The 16,271-nt window shown below is 32.0% G+C and overlaps 1 protein-coding gene across 2 annotated transcripts; it reads right to left on the reverse strand.

Annotated features, from left to right (window-relative positions):
- Positions 1-1,524: 1,524 nt before the first annotated feature.
- LOC146530667 (insulin-like peptide receptor) lies at positions 1,525-11,174 on the reverse strand. Of its 2 annotated transcripts, none has more exons than XM_085199240.1 (8): positions 11,094-11,174; positions 10,401-10,605; positions 8,500-8,713; positions 6,989-7,129; positions 6,368-6,567; positions 4,383-4,529; positions 3,833-3,998; positions 1,525-3,470 (listed from the first exon to the last, which is right to left on the reverse strand). In XM_085199240.1, the coding sequence occupies exons 2-8, from the start codon at positions 10,421-10,423 to the stop codon at positions 1,623-1,625; spliced, it is 2,739 nt and encodes a 912-aa protein (XP_085055366.1). In that variant the 5' UTR covers positions 10,424-10,605; positions 11,094-11,174; the 3' UTR covers positions 1,525-1,622. The 2 variants fall into 2 exon arrangements, with proteins under 2 accessions (XP_085055366.1, XP_085055365.1); XM_085199239.1 differs by having other exon boundaries at positions 11,007-11,167.
- Between the last annotated feature and the right edge of the window lie 5,097 nt (positions 11,175-16,271).

The raw sequence follows: 16,271 nt of genomic DNA on the forward strand, positions 1-16,271 counted from the left end.
AGGGAATATTTATATTTAATTCACTGCTGTTTCATATCTACCCGCAAATAGGTGAAAGTTAAATCTGTTGCTTGTTAACTTTTAAAATATTTAAATTATTTATAAAATATTTTTTTTGTTTATGCTCTAATAGTCTGTTATTTATAAAAATGTTAAACCCAATATAATATATATTTTCGGCTCAACTTGTTTACTTGTTATTAGTGGTTAAAGTGTGTGATACTTGTTCACGTTTCTATATACAAGCTAAATATACAGCTTATGTACAACCTCAAAAAACATTTTTTTTAACTTCAGCCTGTATTCCGCACGTATGTGTGTTTAGGCAAAGTGACCTATGAAACTCTGTTCCCATTAGAACACTTGTGTTCCCCATTTTTCGCTGAATTCTGAAGGTATTGCTTGTTACGAGAGCGAGCAAAATAAACGATTAAATATTTCACTGCCTCGAGTGGGACTTGAACCCATAACCGTTTAAGGATTTACATTCGCACCCTTGAGCCCTTGCCACGACTGGCCTCACATCGAAAATCAAGAAGATAATATAACAAAAATATAAAATAGCATTACTAATGTCCTTTACAAAACAGCACTTAAACATCCCAATCACTTTAGAGAACCATTTGTTAAAAAGTTTAATAGGAAAACATTTATATCCAGATTTGTATACCGCTCGCCCAGTGCCAAGTTATGAGGAGACAGTGAAAACATTTACTTTTCCTTCCATTACACAAAATTAATTTCTGCCTCAAATTGTCCGCTCATCTGGAACACTTTTTTGTTTAACGTCGACGTTCCTCGTTGTTTGTTACAATTTTTTCATCATGGGAATTGAATGCAGGCTGTTTTAATACAACATTTGTCATAAACTCCACCTTTATTACTTTTTTAAGAGTTTCTTGTAAATTATCATCGATGGTAATATTATTTTTTTTGTTTGTTATTGTAACTTGTTTATATTTTTTTACGGAAATAACTTTATAATTGGATCTTTTTGGATGTTGGAATTTTTAAATACAGAGATATTTTTTTCTCAATAATAACATAATTTGGATTGTTTGGATAGGAACACGTTTATATAACTAAAGTAAATAATACACGGGATAAATACTTATTATTACGATGTACTTCATTACAATTTATAATCTGATTGCATTTTTAATTATAAATATTACATTAATAATAATATTCTTTATTGTACACCCAAAAATAAAACACAAGAAAAGGAAACAAGATCAGAAAGAAATGTACAAGAGGCGGCCTTATCGCTAAAACAGCGATCTCTTCCAGGCAACCTTAAGGCATAGGACGTAAAACGTAGGAAAGGGGGTGTGAATAATAAATTTAATAAAATACATAAATATAATAAAATATATATATATATTCATATATAAACATATCCATACATATATACATAAATACATACATATACATACATACAAACATACATACATACATACATTCATAGTACACATATATAGCTTACAGTATGAACAAAATATAAATAAATAAAAGATAAGAAGCTCAGAAAGTAAGAAAATGTTGTTTTAATAAACGTTTAAATTACATTGTGTGTCCTTAAAATTTAAAACATACACATTTAATATTAAACATGATTATTGCTAAGACAGTTCCCGCATTTCATGCCAGGAGACTGGGTAAATGGACACAAAATCTGACATCATACTGGCTGGCGGTTCACTCTCCTGTCTATGAATGAAAGTAGCATCGAATAGCGGTATAGTATCACTTTTTCTACTTCTTAACTTATAGCCAATTACACATGAAAATACGGTTAAAAATATTCCAAACAACACGCCACACCACCACCACACTGGCTGGTACTCCTTAGATATCTCTACTTTAGTCCAATCGTTACAAATATACGCGTGAACTAACGTAGTAGAGCAAACTCTTACAAGATATCTACTAGCTTTATTAGATTTGACAATAATATTCGTCATGTTTCCGGGGACGCACCAGGACTGTGGCACCAAATATTTCATATCACTCGACCTAAAATTAGGGTAAATTTCTATTGTGTACGAAAGAATGGGTCCATTTGTTATTTCCGGCGGGTCCCATTTGACGTAAATGTGGCCAGATATGTTTGCACTAGCCAACAATATATATGAAACGTCAGCGATTTTAGAATGTAACGTTCTTACTACGCCTCTAGCTGATCGACTACAGCTATCCTTAGTGCAAGCTCGTAACCTAAACCTGTAATCTCTGAAAGGTGACAATCCACCAACTTGAAACTTTTTCTTTCTACCGTTTATATTTAAAGCTAAAGATTTTATCAGACCATTAACAGTAGAATTCTTAGGACGATCGGATTCAATATCACAATTTGTAATCGCATCGCATACATCAAAATCCTCTTCAACCATCGCTCCAACTGTTACGGAAGATAGAACTCCACACATGGATTCACAACCTTTTTCATAATTTTTGGGGGGACGCATAACTTTGGCGTGACGAGCGTAATCAATATCATACACGTCATCATCTTTACTACCACAATGGTCTCTAGCTACAATATACTTATCTATTATATCTACTAACACAACATCTAGTTCGTAACGTACAATATCATTTCTATAGTCCAAATGATCTACCCATCTAATAACTATGACACTAAAAGAGGACGCTACTAATTCTAATATGAAAGGTGGTTCAGGTTTTCCAACTAAAGTTTTAAATTTAACAATACTACTTCTAGATAAAAGTCGTGATACAGGCTCGTACTGTTCAATACAAACCGCATAATTCGACGCCGGACGAAGATGTTTTAGTGGAACTTCGATAATATCTTCACTTGTTTCTATAATATTTATAGCCGACCATTCGAAGTCACTGCAACTTTCTGGTACAATTGTCGTATTAACTCCTTGAGGTATTTTGACGTACAGCACTGTGTAATGAACATCTACAGCTTGTGGATGAAACGTTGCAATGGCTGATGTCTCATTCATTTCTTTGATTTTTAAATTTAAAGACACTGAATTACAACCTCCGCTGTAACCGTTTAAACCCTGGGGTAAATCAAGTTTAGTGGGCGGAATAGGGAATTTGTCTTTTAGCTTATTTATCTCATGCATACAAAGCATTGGGTTTCTATAGAACCTTAAGGTTCCTTTATCTATTTTAAGATTTTCCGTGACATTAGGTGCAAAAAGACTCTGTAGATTATGCATATCATAAACTATTAAACTATACTTATTATGTAACAACCGCTCGCCTCCAATCCTTCGTAAAGATGACAAAAAATCTAGCGAAGTGAGACTGATTGAGCTGTAAATATGTATATAGTCAGTTACTTCTTCAATATTTTTTAAGTAATTTCGTAATTCATCAGCCACATTAGGTATGGACCATATATGAATTGTTAAGGAGCCATTCACGTAAACACACTTTTCAGCTGCTTGAATCGAAGATAGCGCTTGTATTGTGAGATTCCAGCATGTCTGAAATGGAATATGTAATTTTAAAAAATCCTGGTTTAAAGATGTGATAGATGTGAATGATCCGTGCATATTAAAAAAATATATCAAAATTAGTGTACATAATTGAGAAGTAAATATAAGAATAACAGTAATATAATTACTAATCAAAAAAGGGAGATTAGACGCAAAAAATCTCATTAGATGCTTTATAGTCTTGTCTACATTTGACATTTCAAGACATTTCGTACTCCACTTTCAACAACAATTCGAGATGATACGGGTTGCGTTGCGGAACTTATCGCCGCACTTTGTCTTGCCAGGGGGGGGTGAAATAATATTTCATTTTATTAAGAAAAGATAAAAACAAAAATAAAAATATATACCTTATGACAATCATAGCATAGTACACAAGTTGTTTTTCCAGAATCTAGCACCGATCTATCATAATTAATAGGACATTCAGATAAGCATGTGTTGTTCCACGCCCAACGATCCAAATGCTCGCATTCGTCTTCTGTCACACAGTAGTTGCTGTCTCTTAGAAGTAAGCTAAAAAAATTGTAAAAATATATATATACGAGTATACGAGTATTTAATTTAACAATTTAAGGAAGCATAGGTACAAGATTGTGACTGTAGCGCGATGATCGTAGGTTCAATTCCCGATCGGAGGAATAAATCATTATTCATTAATATTTTCATTTCTTTGCTCTTCTCCGAAGCAAAAAATGTGGTGCAAGCAGTGCCTTGAAAAATTCGACGGAAATTGGGGAACGGAGTGTCGTAACACTAGGTTCCCTCTGCCGACCCTACTATATTTGGGATACAGCGTGAAGTATAAAAAAATTATTTGATATTCTCGTTACATTTTCCCCCTTTATTAAATGACTATCTTTTGTTCTGTATAAAATAAATAATAACAATAAAACTTACGTATTCTTCGGGCATTTTGATACACACGTTTCTTGATAAGTAAACTCTCTACACAGAGTGCAAATGCTAGAGTTAGTGTTGCGACAACCAAAGCATTTATTGCTACAATTATAACTTTCCGGTCCTTCCAGGAAGATTTGACATTTTCTAAAATTAAATATTTAATGTGTGTTAATAGTGTGAATGATAAAGTTGTGAGTATGTGTGTGTTGTGTAACATGTATGTTGAGTGGTAAAACTCAACGTTGTACGTCAACACTTTTCATAACAGGGTAATATTTCACATTTTTATATATTTAAAATAAAAAAGTGTTTGTGCTTATATAATAAGCAGCAAGCCGAAAATTAAGTCTACTGGGCTCCTACAACCCTAGTGGCAAGTCTCAAGTCGCAGGTCTCAAGTCGTGGCGCTCCGTCACATGCGTGCGATTGTAAGCGCAACACAGGTTGTGAGTTCGATTTCCACTCGATGGATTGAAATATTTACTACTTTGAACACAGAATGTCTTCAGAATTCAACGGAAAGTGGAGAATACAAAAATCGTTATGGGAACCGAGTTCAAAACGAACTAGTACCAGGTTCCCTCTGCTTAACCTGCTATGTGTGACCCCACACTGGTGAGGTCAAAAAAAATAATAATGTGAAAATCAAATCCATACTACTGCGATAGTATATTCAACAATATTTATTATATACATATACGCATAAAATATTCTTCATAAAATAATAATAATACAAAGTCCATATTTATTTTAACGAAATTAGTGAATTATTTATTATACATTTAACAATAATGACTAAACAAACATTCCTGTATTGAATTTTGTTGATATAAACAGTTATAATAATTTTAATTAAAATGTTATAAAGGACAAAATTATGTACCTCTTTTCAAAGTGGAAATATTTGCGAACAATATGGAATTTATTTGTATTTTTTATAATACATTTTTACAGGCCGCCATGGCGCAGTACCACAAGTGTGCGACTATAAACGTGATGGTTGTGGGTTCAGTTACTGCTCGCGGAAATAAATTATTTAATGTCTCGCTCTGGTAATGAGGCAAAGCGTGGTATTGAGTCTTCAAGAATTGGGCGGTAAGTGAAGAACGGAAGTGAAGTATTGAGACACTCTATTCCTTATTAGGGAAACACTATAATCCCAGGTTCCCTCTATCTAATATGCTATGGGCGAAATTTTTATATATTTTTCGGTGCAAGCAAGGTATTCTAATAACAGATTTCTGGAAAAATCGGAAATTGGGGGGGCGGAATGTCTACCTTGTTGTGGGCGGGGTACAGCGTGTTTAAAATTCATTATGTTTGTTTTTTTAAAACTATGTACCTACATACAATATAAAAATATATATATATCATTAATAAAATAATAACTATAATTAGCCACATAAACGTATTAATTAACTTAGCATATTATTTGGACATTAATTAACAAAATGGTCATATATAAAATTAACATTAGTTATAATTAACAACTAATATTATGTAACTAATCTATAGGTAATTAGGTGATATATTTGTATATCTATCATTTCAATTTTACTTTGTATACAATTATCGAGTTATTATAATTACACATCCATATACAGTTGTACCGCGGTCGACGGATCAACGGTTGTCTATTGGTAGAGGACCTCAACATCTAGCCATTTGACCCCCATTTATGTTTTTTGACCGCCGGTTTTCATTAGTTCGGCAGATATTCGAGAATTTTTCATTTTTTTGAAAAAACCGGATTCTTGAAGAAAATTGGCAAATACAGCGCAGCTGTTGAGTCTACGCTCGTATTTTTTTTTACAATATACCTTAATAGAAGGCTTTTTCTATAATGTAATATTTCAAAACTATCGGATTATAAATCTTGGAATTTACAAGGAAACAAACTAAATATTATCAAAAACTTTTAAGCGGGTATCGAAAAAAATTTGCTTATTTACACTAAAAAAAAAAAAAGAAACGATACTTACTTATTATTCCAACATCGATTCGTAGCTAGGTTCCTAGAGCAAGTGCAAGGGAAAATACAATGTTTGTCCGGCTTACTTAATATGTGGCGGGAACCCGGCGCTATGGCGTCCCAGTCGATGGTGTCCACGTTACAGGTTAGGGGACTACCCCATATTATGACACCCCCTCGATCTATTTTTAGTAAGCCGTTTAGACTGACCTGAAAATAAGTATTATTTTTTTGGGTAATTATGGCCTTTTCTATTATGTTATAGAACAGTCGTAGCTTAGGAGCACAAATTTGTGGAACAGATAGATGGAATATGGGAACCTAGTGCTAAGACCTCACGCAGCCCACACATCAATTTTCTTTTCATTTCACGCTATATCCCACATGTAGCAGGGTAGGTAGAGGAATCCTAGTGTTAAAACACTCCCACGGCCCCATCCAATTTTTAAGGCATTGCTGATTGAGTGATGAAACTTAACGCCACGCTTGATCTGGTTACGTAAAAAGAGAGAGAATTAATCCCCGAGTTAACATCGAACCCACAATTGTCGCGTTAGTAGTTGGACGCTGTGCCTCTGCGCCAGCACAACCAAGGATAGTACACTAAAGGCTTATTCAGTACTTCTCATACCTCTCTCAAGTTAGGCAAATCGTATACAATCAATGCGTAGTTGTACACTAGTGTATTGCCGCGGATGCGCGCTAGATTCGGAAATAAGTCACTGAATGTCTCCAATCCAAATACACGATAAACAACCATGAATCCGGTAACCTGGAAGGAAATATAAGAAAAATCGTTTTTTTTTAATATAAAAAAGCAACTTAGGCAGAGGGAACCTAGAGTTAGGACTCAGTTTCTCATTTTCTGGCGCATTTTCGAGTTATTAAGTGGCGGAACACAACGCCGTGTTTCATTTACTAGAACGAGGAAATGAAAATTAATTAAATTTAATATACTCTTTACCCTGAGTGGGAAATGAACCAACAAGCATAACATAAGTATTGTAAACAATAAGTAAACAAGGCTAAGTGATACTTCTCTACATTTTCTCTATGATTAGAATAAACTTGCACAATTCAACCTTACACGAGAAAATATTAAAAAAAAACAAACTTTCACCCACTCTTGAATCGAACCTAACAACAGTGAAACAACCACTGGGCCTCGACGGCATCATATTATACAATTAACTACGATAATTGCACAATAGCACTCCACCTTTGATTTACGACCAATAATTAATATTTCATTTATTTCATTTTATTATGAACCGAATATGATCGTTGTAAATTAACCGTAATGTGACATCAATTGACATCAATTCGGTCTCGTAGCTACTATACCTCTATAGCGTACTACCGCTAAGGTACTCTGTCAATTAGGGGGGGGTTGATCTTTGACAGTTGTTTTAAATCAATATATGTGAACTTATTAAGTGTAGGTTCGATTCTCAGTCGTAGGAATGAAACGTTGGGCCACTCAACACGCAATGCCTAAAGAATTCAGCGGAATTCTGGGGGTCAGAGTTGTTTAACGTTATGTTAAGAATCTCTGTTACTTATATATCCCACATTTCTAAATATAGAAAAAGTAGGGTATGAAAAAAACAGAATATTTTTTTTCTACTACTAAATTAATTTAATATAAACAAATATCTTAGAAATACATACAATTGTAACTAGAGCTTCAATAAAAGTACATTCATTTCAATATAATTTTAAAAAGGATCGTCCTACGAGAGCTTGATATTTTTTCTCACATAAATAATACTTGAACCAATAACGTATTCAATAAATATTTAAAATAGTGGCAAATATCACATATAAATATCATTGAAATGAAAGAATATATAAAACCATTTTATGCTATTTTATCTTAATGCCCACCTCTGGAGTATTTTGGTGCAGAAAGAAATAATTTTGTGGCGTGTGATTCCGTTCTTCACTTTCCGCCCAATTTTGAAACCATTATAATTAAATAACGTAATTTAATGCCGCATTTTTGCATTCTCTTAAAAGAGATCAATAATGACCATAATTTGTATATATTAATCATATCGAGTAAGGTCGCCATTAATTCGCTATTAATTATTGATTAAGGATTAAACCTAGAACCACCGTAAAAAAAGTCATACTACCCACCTCTTTCAATTTAGGAAATGTCATATTTCTAAAGTCGTCTGCAGTGGACTTCTCGAACGGCATAACTTTTAAATCTCCAACAACTACTGTACAATTTTGCAGTTTCTTCAACTTGAACATGTAGTTTAAATGCATATTGAAGCAAAATCCGTGATATTCTGTAGGTTGTTTGTTAAAAGTATAAGAAATATTGACTAAAGTTGCACATATGAACCTGAAATACGAAAAAAATATATAATTAGCTTACACTGCTTTTTATAAAGCTAAAGATATCAAATATTAAGAATTAATATAATTAATTTATAGCTTTTGAGTCCTATAGTGGAGATTACTTCAATAGATTTATATATATTACTAGCGGACCCGGACGCGGCTAGGCCTGCTTGAAATATAAGAATATAATTTCTATAGAAATATAATTTCAATCTAGATGAAATGCTAAAAGTGACTATTATATTTATTTTCATAAGGATGAATATCAAAATGACGCGGTAACGAACGCGGTCGCGTAGCGACGACGGTTGTTATTAACATGGCAGAATAAATTGCATGTCAAATTAGAAAGTATTTTAATTTATTAGTATATACGTGTAATATAATATTATATAGCCTATAGCACTTCTGAAGAATGCAGCTTTCATCCAAAACAAAAACAAAGTACATCGATCCAGTAGATCCAGAGATCTTAGCGTTCAAACAAACAAACAAACAAACAAACAAACAAACAAACAAACAAACAAACAAACAAACAAACTCTTCCGCTTTATTATATTAGTATAGATAGACGAAACGGTTTATTCTATTTTATTAATACTTTTTCGATATGTAGAGTAAGCAGAAAGAACTTGTTGTTAAGGCACGTCGTTCTCCGCTCTCCGCCTTGATTCGAGGTCAGGCAGGACACAAACTCTCGTGGTGGATGGGCACAAACGTGTGAATGTAAACGTGACTGGTTGTGGATATGGGTTATCTTCATTTCTTCGCTCTGATGTAGAGACAAAGCGCTGCATTGGCTTCCGCCACTCAACACACAAAACCTCAAGAATTCAGCGGAAAATGGACAACGGACTGTCATAACACCAAGTTCCCACTGCCTAGGGGGTTATCCCCAGGATCTAAATCCACATCCATCGCGTGCACAGCCAGATTTAGATTTCCACTCACATTTTTAAATTGCACAGCAAAATGAAACATTACCAATTACCATACTACATATATTAAGGAAAGTAGGTCACTAGTATTTAAAATATTGATAAAAATAAAAGCTTCATTCGAGAAGCGAGCTTACTCTTGACAAATATTAATTTAAAACACACGGGAGCTTAATTCCAAATTGGAATATACTTGTAATTGTTTTAATTGACGCTCACAATTAAAATGATCAATTTATATATTTTATTTATTTAATTAGAACGTGTCTGTAAGCGCGATCGTTGTAGGTTCAATTCTCGGATGGACGATTTATTTAAACTTCTCCACCTAATTATAAGTAGGTTAAATTGTAATAAAATGTATGAAATTGTCTTACATTTTATTGCAAAGTTACATAGTTGAGGCCGTCGAGAGCACAAGCGTGTGACTGTAACGCGGTAGGTTGTGGATTCGATTCCCGCTCGGGGGAATGAAATATTTAATATTTTCATTTTCCCGTTCTGGTGCTATGGCAAAGCGCGGCGTTGAGTTCCGCCACTCAAACAAGAGGAGAATGGAAATGTTAATGGAGCTTAACCTCCTAGGCTTCTAGGCAGAAGAAACCAGGGAAAAAGCGGAACCTAATAAAAGCGTGATAATAACGATCAAATTAAGGTCGTTACATTAACAAGCACCAAAATGTACTTCGCCATTAATTATTTAAAATTATAAAACTATAAATTCAATTATTATAAAAACGTTGTATTTACCAAATCAAGATGGTTTTCGCCATTTTACTCTAAACTTCTTAACCCCAAATCTTTTATACTTCTTCTGTTTACGTATTGTCGGACGTTTTCTCAAGAGAAATCCGAAAATTCTCAAATATATTCTGGTACTTTGAAAACACATTGCTTATGTATCGACACGGAGTGCATATTTTAAACAATATGATATATTTTAAAGAATACGAATCTTGGAAAGTAAAATGTTATTTTATAATTGTTCTTAATATTATTATTATAAAACAATGAATATTACTTATCAATGATTCTTATTAGTCATTTGGTTTTGAATGAAGAAAATAATAATTCCATAAACAATTAAATGGTAGTAACGCTTTTTTATGTTAATGTAATTTTTTTTCTACTATATTTTTATAGTTTAATACACATAAAATTAAAAATACGTATTTTACATTAACAATATGCTTATTAAATAAATTATTCTACTGTTTTGGAATGTTATAGATATACGTATATATGACAAAATAAAAAAAAACACGCTAGTCAAATACTATGAAAATTAAAAAAAAATTACATGCAAAATTTAAATATACCATACAATAAAGAAAAATAAACAATTTTATAACTGACCAACTAAAACTAAATACTGATTTGTCTAAAAAATTCTTCTAATAATAATAATTATATAAGTAATTCGCGCACTATAATAAAACTAACTGTTGTTAAAGGAATAAGGAAAATGTCACAAATTATTATCGAGTCACTTCCACATGTAAAGCCGCTGTACAGACTGACGGGTGCAAATTATTTAATTATTCCCGTGAAGATTCGATAGGTCCTAATTTAGGAGCTCGATCTCAAAAGGTCATTGATATACAGGGTGATGTGTAAACGCCTAATACTTATTACTAGTTTGTTTTGGCTGGCTAAAAGACTTTTAATCGCGTGTAATACGCAAGACTGCATCAATATATTTTTTTACACTGTATCCCGCATATAGCAGGGTAGGCAGAGGAACGCTCCCAATGCTATGACACTCCGTTCTCATTAAAACACTACTGTTCCCCAATTTCTGCTGAATTCTACAGGCATAGCTTTGACACGTTACCAGTGTGAAAAAATGAAGTAAATTCAATTTATTCCCACTCACAAGTGGGAATCGAAACTATAGCCGTTGTTAACAGTCGAACGCTTGTGCCCCAGCGTCACGACGGCCTCATTTATACCTTTCTCTAATTTGCACGAAAAGGAATTAATTTGTTTCGACACTACCTTTTCCTTAGGAAAAATAGTGATATTTATACAATTTTTTTAATGAGATAGACAAAAACAATAAGAAATATTATATAATTGCTCATTTTACTAAAAGAGATCCTAACATTTTATATTTTCAAACATCTTTACGAATACAAATATAGCTTATTATATTTTTTCCTTCTAAACATAAACACAGAATTGTGGTGTAATTTAATTTTCTAAAGAATAGAAAAACAATTTGCGCTGTCTGATGTTGAGTTAAGTAAAGTGAAAAACGAGTGGCAAGTTCTATTATCCTAAGCTTTTCTTTTCGAAAGTCTAGACAAAGTGACACTGAAAAATTATGTAAATATTTTCTTTATATTTGCAGAGATAATACACGTACAGGCTTAAAAGCAAGATTATTTGTAAGTATACTTTAGAATGAAAAAATATAAACAATAGAATTACTTGAGCATAGAAGCTAGATAAAAAAAATAAAAAATGAGATAAGGGTGCTTAGTTATTCAATAAAATGTATTAAATTATAATTATGAATTTGTTTAAATAAACTTAATATCATAAGTTTTTTTTTATATGCAAATTGGTAATCATTTTTTAAATAGGTGTAATACCTAAAAACAAAGTACCTATTACTTTAATTAGATTAAAAAGATAAGATGAAGATAATGTAAATTTATTTTAGTAATATTACAATATATAATATAAAGTTATAGGAACGCAACATTAAAAATAAAACATAATCAAAAGGCAGTTTACCATACAACCATTGCCTTATATCACAAATAATCATTAAAACTAACACACTTCAAACATCAAAGAATAGTTAATTAAAACTTCCGGTTAATATAAAATTATCCTTCTATTGAAGTGATAATAACATCTTAACTTTTACATTTTGTTTTAAATATAAATTTCTATGTAAAATTTCGTAGAGCGAAGTGGTAATAAAACAGCCTGTATAAGGGGCGCAGGTCAAGTGGACTTAACAAGTAATATTGCATTTTGTGCTCGGATATACGACGTTTAATGCATACTTTAAACAACGTGTTTTTGATTGGACGGCATTTTTGGAACTTGAAATTTTGGGTATTTATTTCGGAAACCTAAAAATATTATAAAGTGATTGATGATTTGTTAAAAAAAAATGTATAACTTGTACTAATAAGTTTGTTATATAGAATAGCTACACGCTGTATCACGCATATCTATAGTATGGTAGAAACTTAGAAAGTAGACCTTCCAATCCCGGTATACTAAGATCTCGGTATTGCGGAATTTCGCATCATCATTTTTTCAAATTCACATTAAATTCGTAATCGATTTTTCCACAATAAAAAATGTAGAGGATTTTTGTATATATCTATAACAAAGCTTCTCTGAGATATTTTTTAAATGAAAGTGAACTAACTTGATTGTAATTTTTTGCAAGACATGAGATCGGTGGGGAATTTTCACTATTTCTATACTAAGGTGTCCCAAACGTTCAAGCAATTTTTCAGCTTTTTGTGAATTCATAAATTTAGCACTTGAATACTAATATAATAAAGCGGAAGAGTTTGTTTGTTTGTTTGTTTGTTTGTTTGTTTGTTTGAACGCTAAGATCTCTGGATCTACTGGTCCGATTTACTATGTTTTTGTTTTGTATGAAAGCTGCATTCTTCAGAAGTGCTATAGGCTATATAGCATTACATTACACATATGTACTAATAAATTAAAATAGTTTCTAATTTGACATGCAATTTATTCTGCCATGTTAATAACAACCGTCGTTGCTAAGCACCGGTTTGCAAAGTTTCTTTGTAGTTTTAAGAAAACGTCACCCAAAATGAACTTATATTTTGATATTCATTCTTATAAAAATAAATATATTATATAATCTATATATATAAAATCGAAAGGTCACTCACTCATCACGAAATCTCAGAAACTACATGTGCTAGGAATCTCAAATTTTGCATAGGAGTTATTTATAGGACGTAGGTGCTCGCTAAGACGGGAATTTGCAATATTCGACTTCTAAGGGGTTGTTTTTGGGGTTGAAAGTTTGTATGAAACTACAAAACTACAAATGCTAAGAGACGTCATGGACGTCACTTATAGGACATAGGTACTCATGGAGACAGAAATTAATAATAACGTAGTTCACGCAGGCGAAGCCGCGGGCGGGTTGCTAGTAATAAATATAAATATTAATCTGTTAGTTAAGTAATCTATACATATGTCTGACCTTGACCAAATATTAACCATGTGCAATATAACGAGTTCAGGGTCAGAGTGGATTCCAATAGAGTGAAATGTAGATTTAGTACTCAATTAACATTTAAGACTCCTGAAGTTCGGAGTTGAGTAGCGGAACTTAACGCTGCGCCTCGTCTATCAGAGAGGAAATGAAAAATATTAAAAACAATAATTCCCATGAATGGGAATCGAATCCAGAATTATCACGTTTTCAAATAAATACTGTTATTGCCGCTGGATTGGCCGCGTTGTAATGTTAGTATTATTTATTTTTTATGGAAGGTAGTTTTAAATATTGATAGGTACATTCAAAGCGTGGACTTGCTGCAATAATGTATTTGCAAGATATTATTTTTATTTAATATGAAAAAGACAATTAAACAATTAATTTATTTGAAATTTATAAAAAAATATAATTATTGATAAATTGTTGTTATAAAAAAAATTATCGCTCATACAAACAAATCGGTATTCTAAGAAGATCGAAGGTATATTTTTTTAGATAGAAGATATTTTTTTTTTCGTTTACCCTTAAGTTATCTGAAGTCTGTATGTATGTATGTATTTATGTTCATATCATTCAATAGAAAAGAACACAATAATTTCATAATTATTGTGTTCTTTTCTATTTATTATATATTAATTTGGTCTGCCAATTCTCCTTTTAGAGTTCGGAATCCAGGTGGTAGAAGATTTCGCCTAAGACTATTCAGGCATGCGGCATAGCGGCTTTCATACCCACGTCAGCGATTTTTGTGATTTTACGAATTGGCAGACCGAAACGGAGATGGCGAGACGAGATGGACCATTACAAGCCTGACTGGTGCTCAATAGCGCGAAATAGACCAGAGTGGAAGAAGTGGAAGGAGGCCTTTGCCCAACAATGGGACAGTACAGGTTAGGGGAAAAAAATAGATTAATTTATTTCTTTAGCAATACTTTTTGCACCTTTCTGTACTCTTTTAAAAATAACTTTCTTGTGTTTTGTATGGTTGCTTGTAAGAAATTGCTTTTAGTGATAAGGTATACTGATAATTACTGTGTATTTTTAAATTAACTGGTTTTGTTATTTATTTTTTCTATCTGTGCATTAAAGAATTATTATTATTATTGTCAACTTATTTAACGTTAGTGGAATAATTATAAGGTATTCTTAGAACATGCATATTAAAAAACATAGGAAGTACTAAACTTTAAAAACTTATTGCTTTAGTGTTTACTGTTATTCACATAAGTAAACTAACCATAAAATAGTATACAAAATTATTTACTGAAAATGTAAACTTCGAGTTAAATATTTTATCATATTTGTTTTCATACAAATAATTTACCACTTAATTAATTTTTTATTTAGAAACTCTAATTTACATTATAAAGATTTTCTTAAAAAAATAAGTTCATTAGAACACTAAAGTAAATCAGATTATATAATAAATAATTATGTAATTAATGCGGGCGAAGCCGCGAGCGGGTCGCTAGTATTTAATAAATATTCTTATTGTTCAAGCAGGCGTAGCCGCGTTCGGGTCCACTAGTATAATATAAAGTTATAGAAACGCAACATTAAAAATAAAACATAATCAAAAGGCAGTTTACCATATAACCATTGCCTTATATCACAAATAATCATTAAAACTAACACACTTCAAACATCAAAGAATAGTTAATTAAAACTTCCGGTTAATATAAAATTATCCTTCTATTGAAGTGATAATAACATCTTAACTTTTACATTTTGTTTTAAATATAAATTTCTATGTAAAATTTCGTAGAGCGAAGTGGTAATAAAACAGCCTGTATAAGGGGCGCAGGTCAAGTGGACTTAACAAGTAATATTGCATTTTGTGCTCGGATATACGACGTTTAATGCATACTTTAAACAACGTGTTTTTGGTTGGACGGCATTTTTGGAACTTGAAATTTTGGGTATTTATTTCGGAAACCTAAAAATATTATAAGGTGATTGATGATTTGTTAAATAAAAATGTAGAACTTGTACTAATACGTTTGTTATATAGAATAGCTACACGCTGTATGACGCATATCTATAGTATGGTTCCAATCACTACTAGTACCTTCCAATCCCGGTATGCTAAGATCTCGGTATTGCGGGATTTCGCATCATCATTTTTTCAAATTCACATTTAATTCGTAATCGCTTTTTCCACAATAAAAAATGTAGAGGATTTTTGTATATACCTATAACAAAGCTTCTCTGAGATATTTTTTAAATGAAAGTGAACTAACTTTATTGTAATTTTTTGCAAGACATGAGATCGGTGGGGAATTTTCACTATTTCTATACTAAGGTGTCCCAAACGCTCAAGCGATTTTTCAGCTTTTTGTGAATTCATAAATTTAGCACTTGAATAATAAAGAAATAACTTTTTATTAATT

Source organism: Heliconius melpomene, chromosome 16, assembly GCF_056956725.1.
Source record: "Heliconius melpomene rosina isolate 202511_hmr_F chromosome 16, ASM5695672v1, whole genome shotgun sequence".
In the NCBI taxonomy this organism is placed as follows: Eukaryota; Metazoa; Arthropoda; class Insecta; order Lepidoptera; family Nymphalidae; genus Heliconius; species Heliconius melpomene.

What these genes read in the sequence shown, in the direction of transcription:
- LOC146530667 (XM_085199240.1), bottom strand. Translation starts at nt 10,423, where the DNA reads ATGGCGAAAACCATCTTGATTTG. An exon ending in AATCGATGTTGGAATAATAA is followed by an intron (nt 4,530 to 6,367) that starts GTAAGTATCGTT and finishes ATTTAATTTTAG; the next exon opens with AAAATGTCAAATCTTCCTGG. An exon ending in TCAAAATGCCCGAAGAATAC is followed by an intron (nt 3,999 to 4,382) that starts GTAAGTTTTATT and finishes CAATTTTTTTAG; the next exon opens with CTTACTTCTAAGAGACAGCA.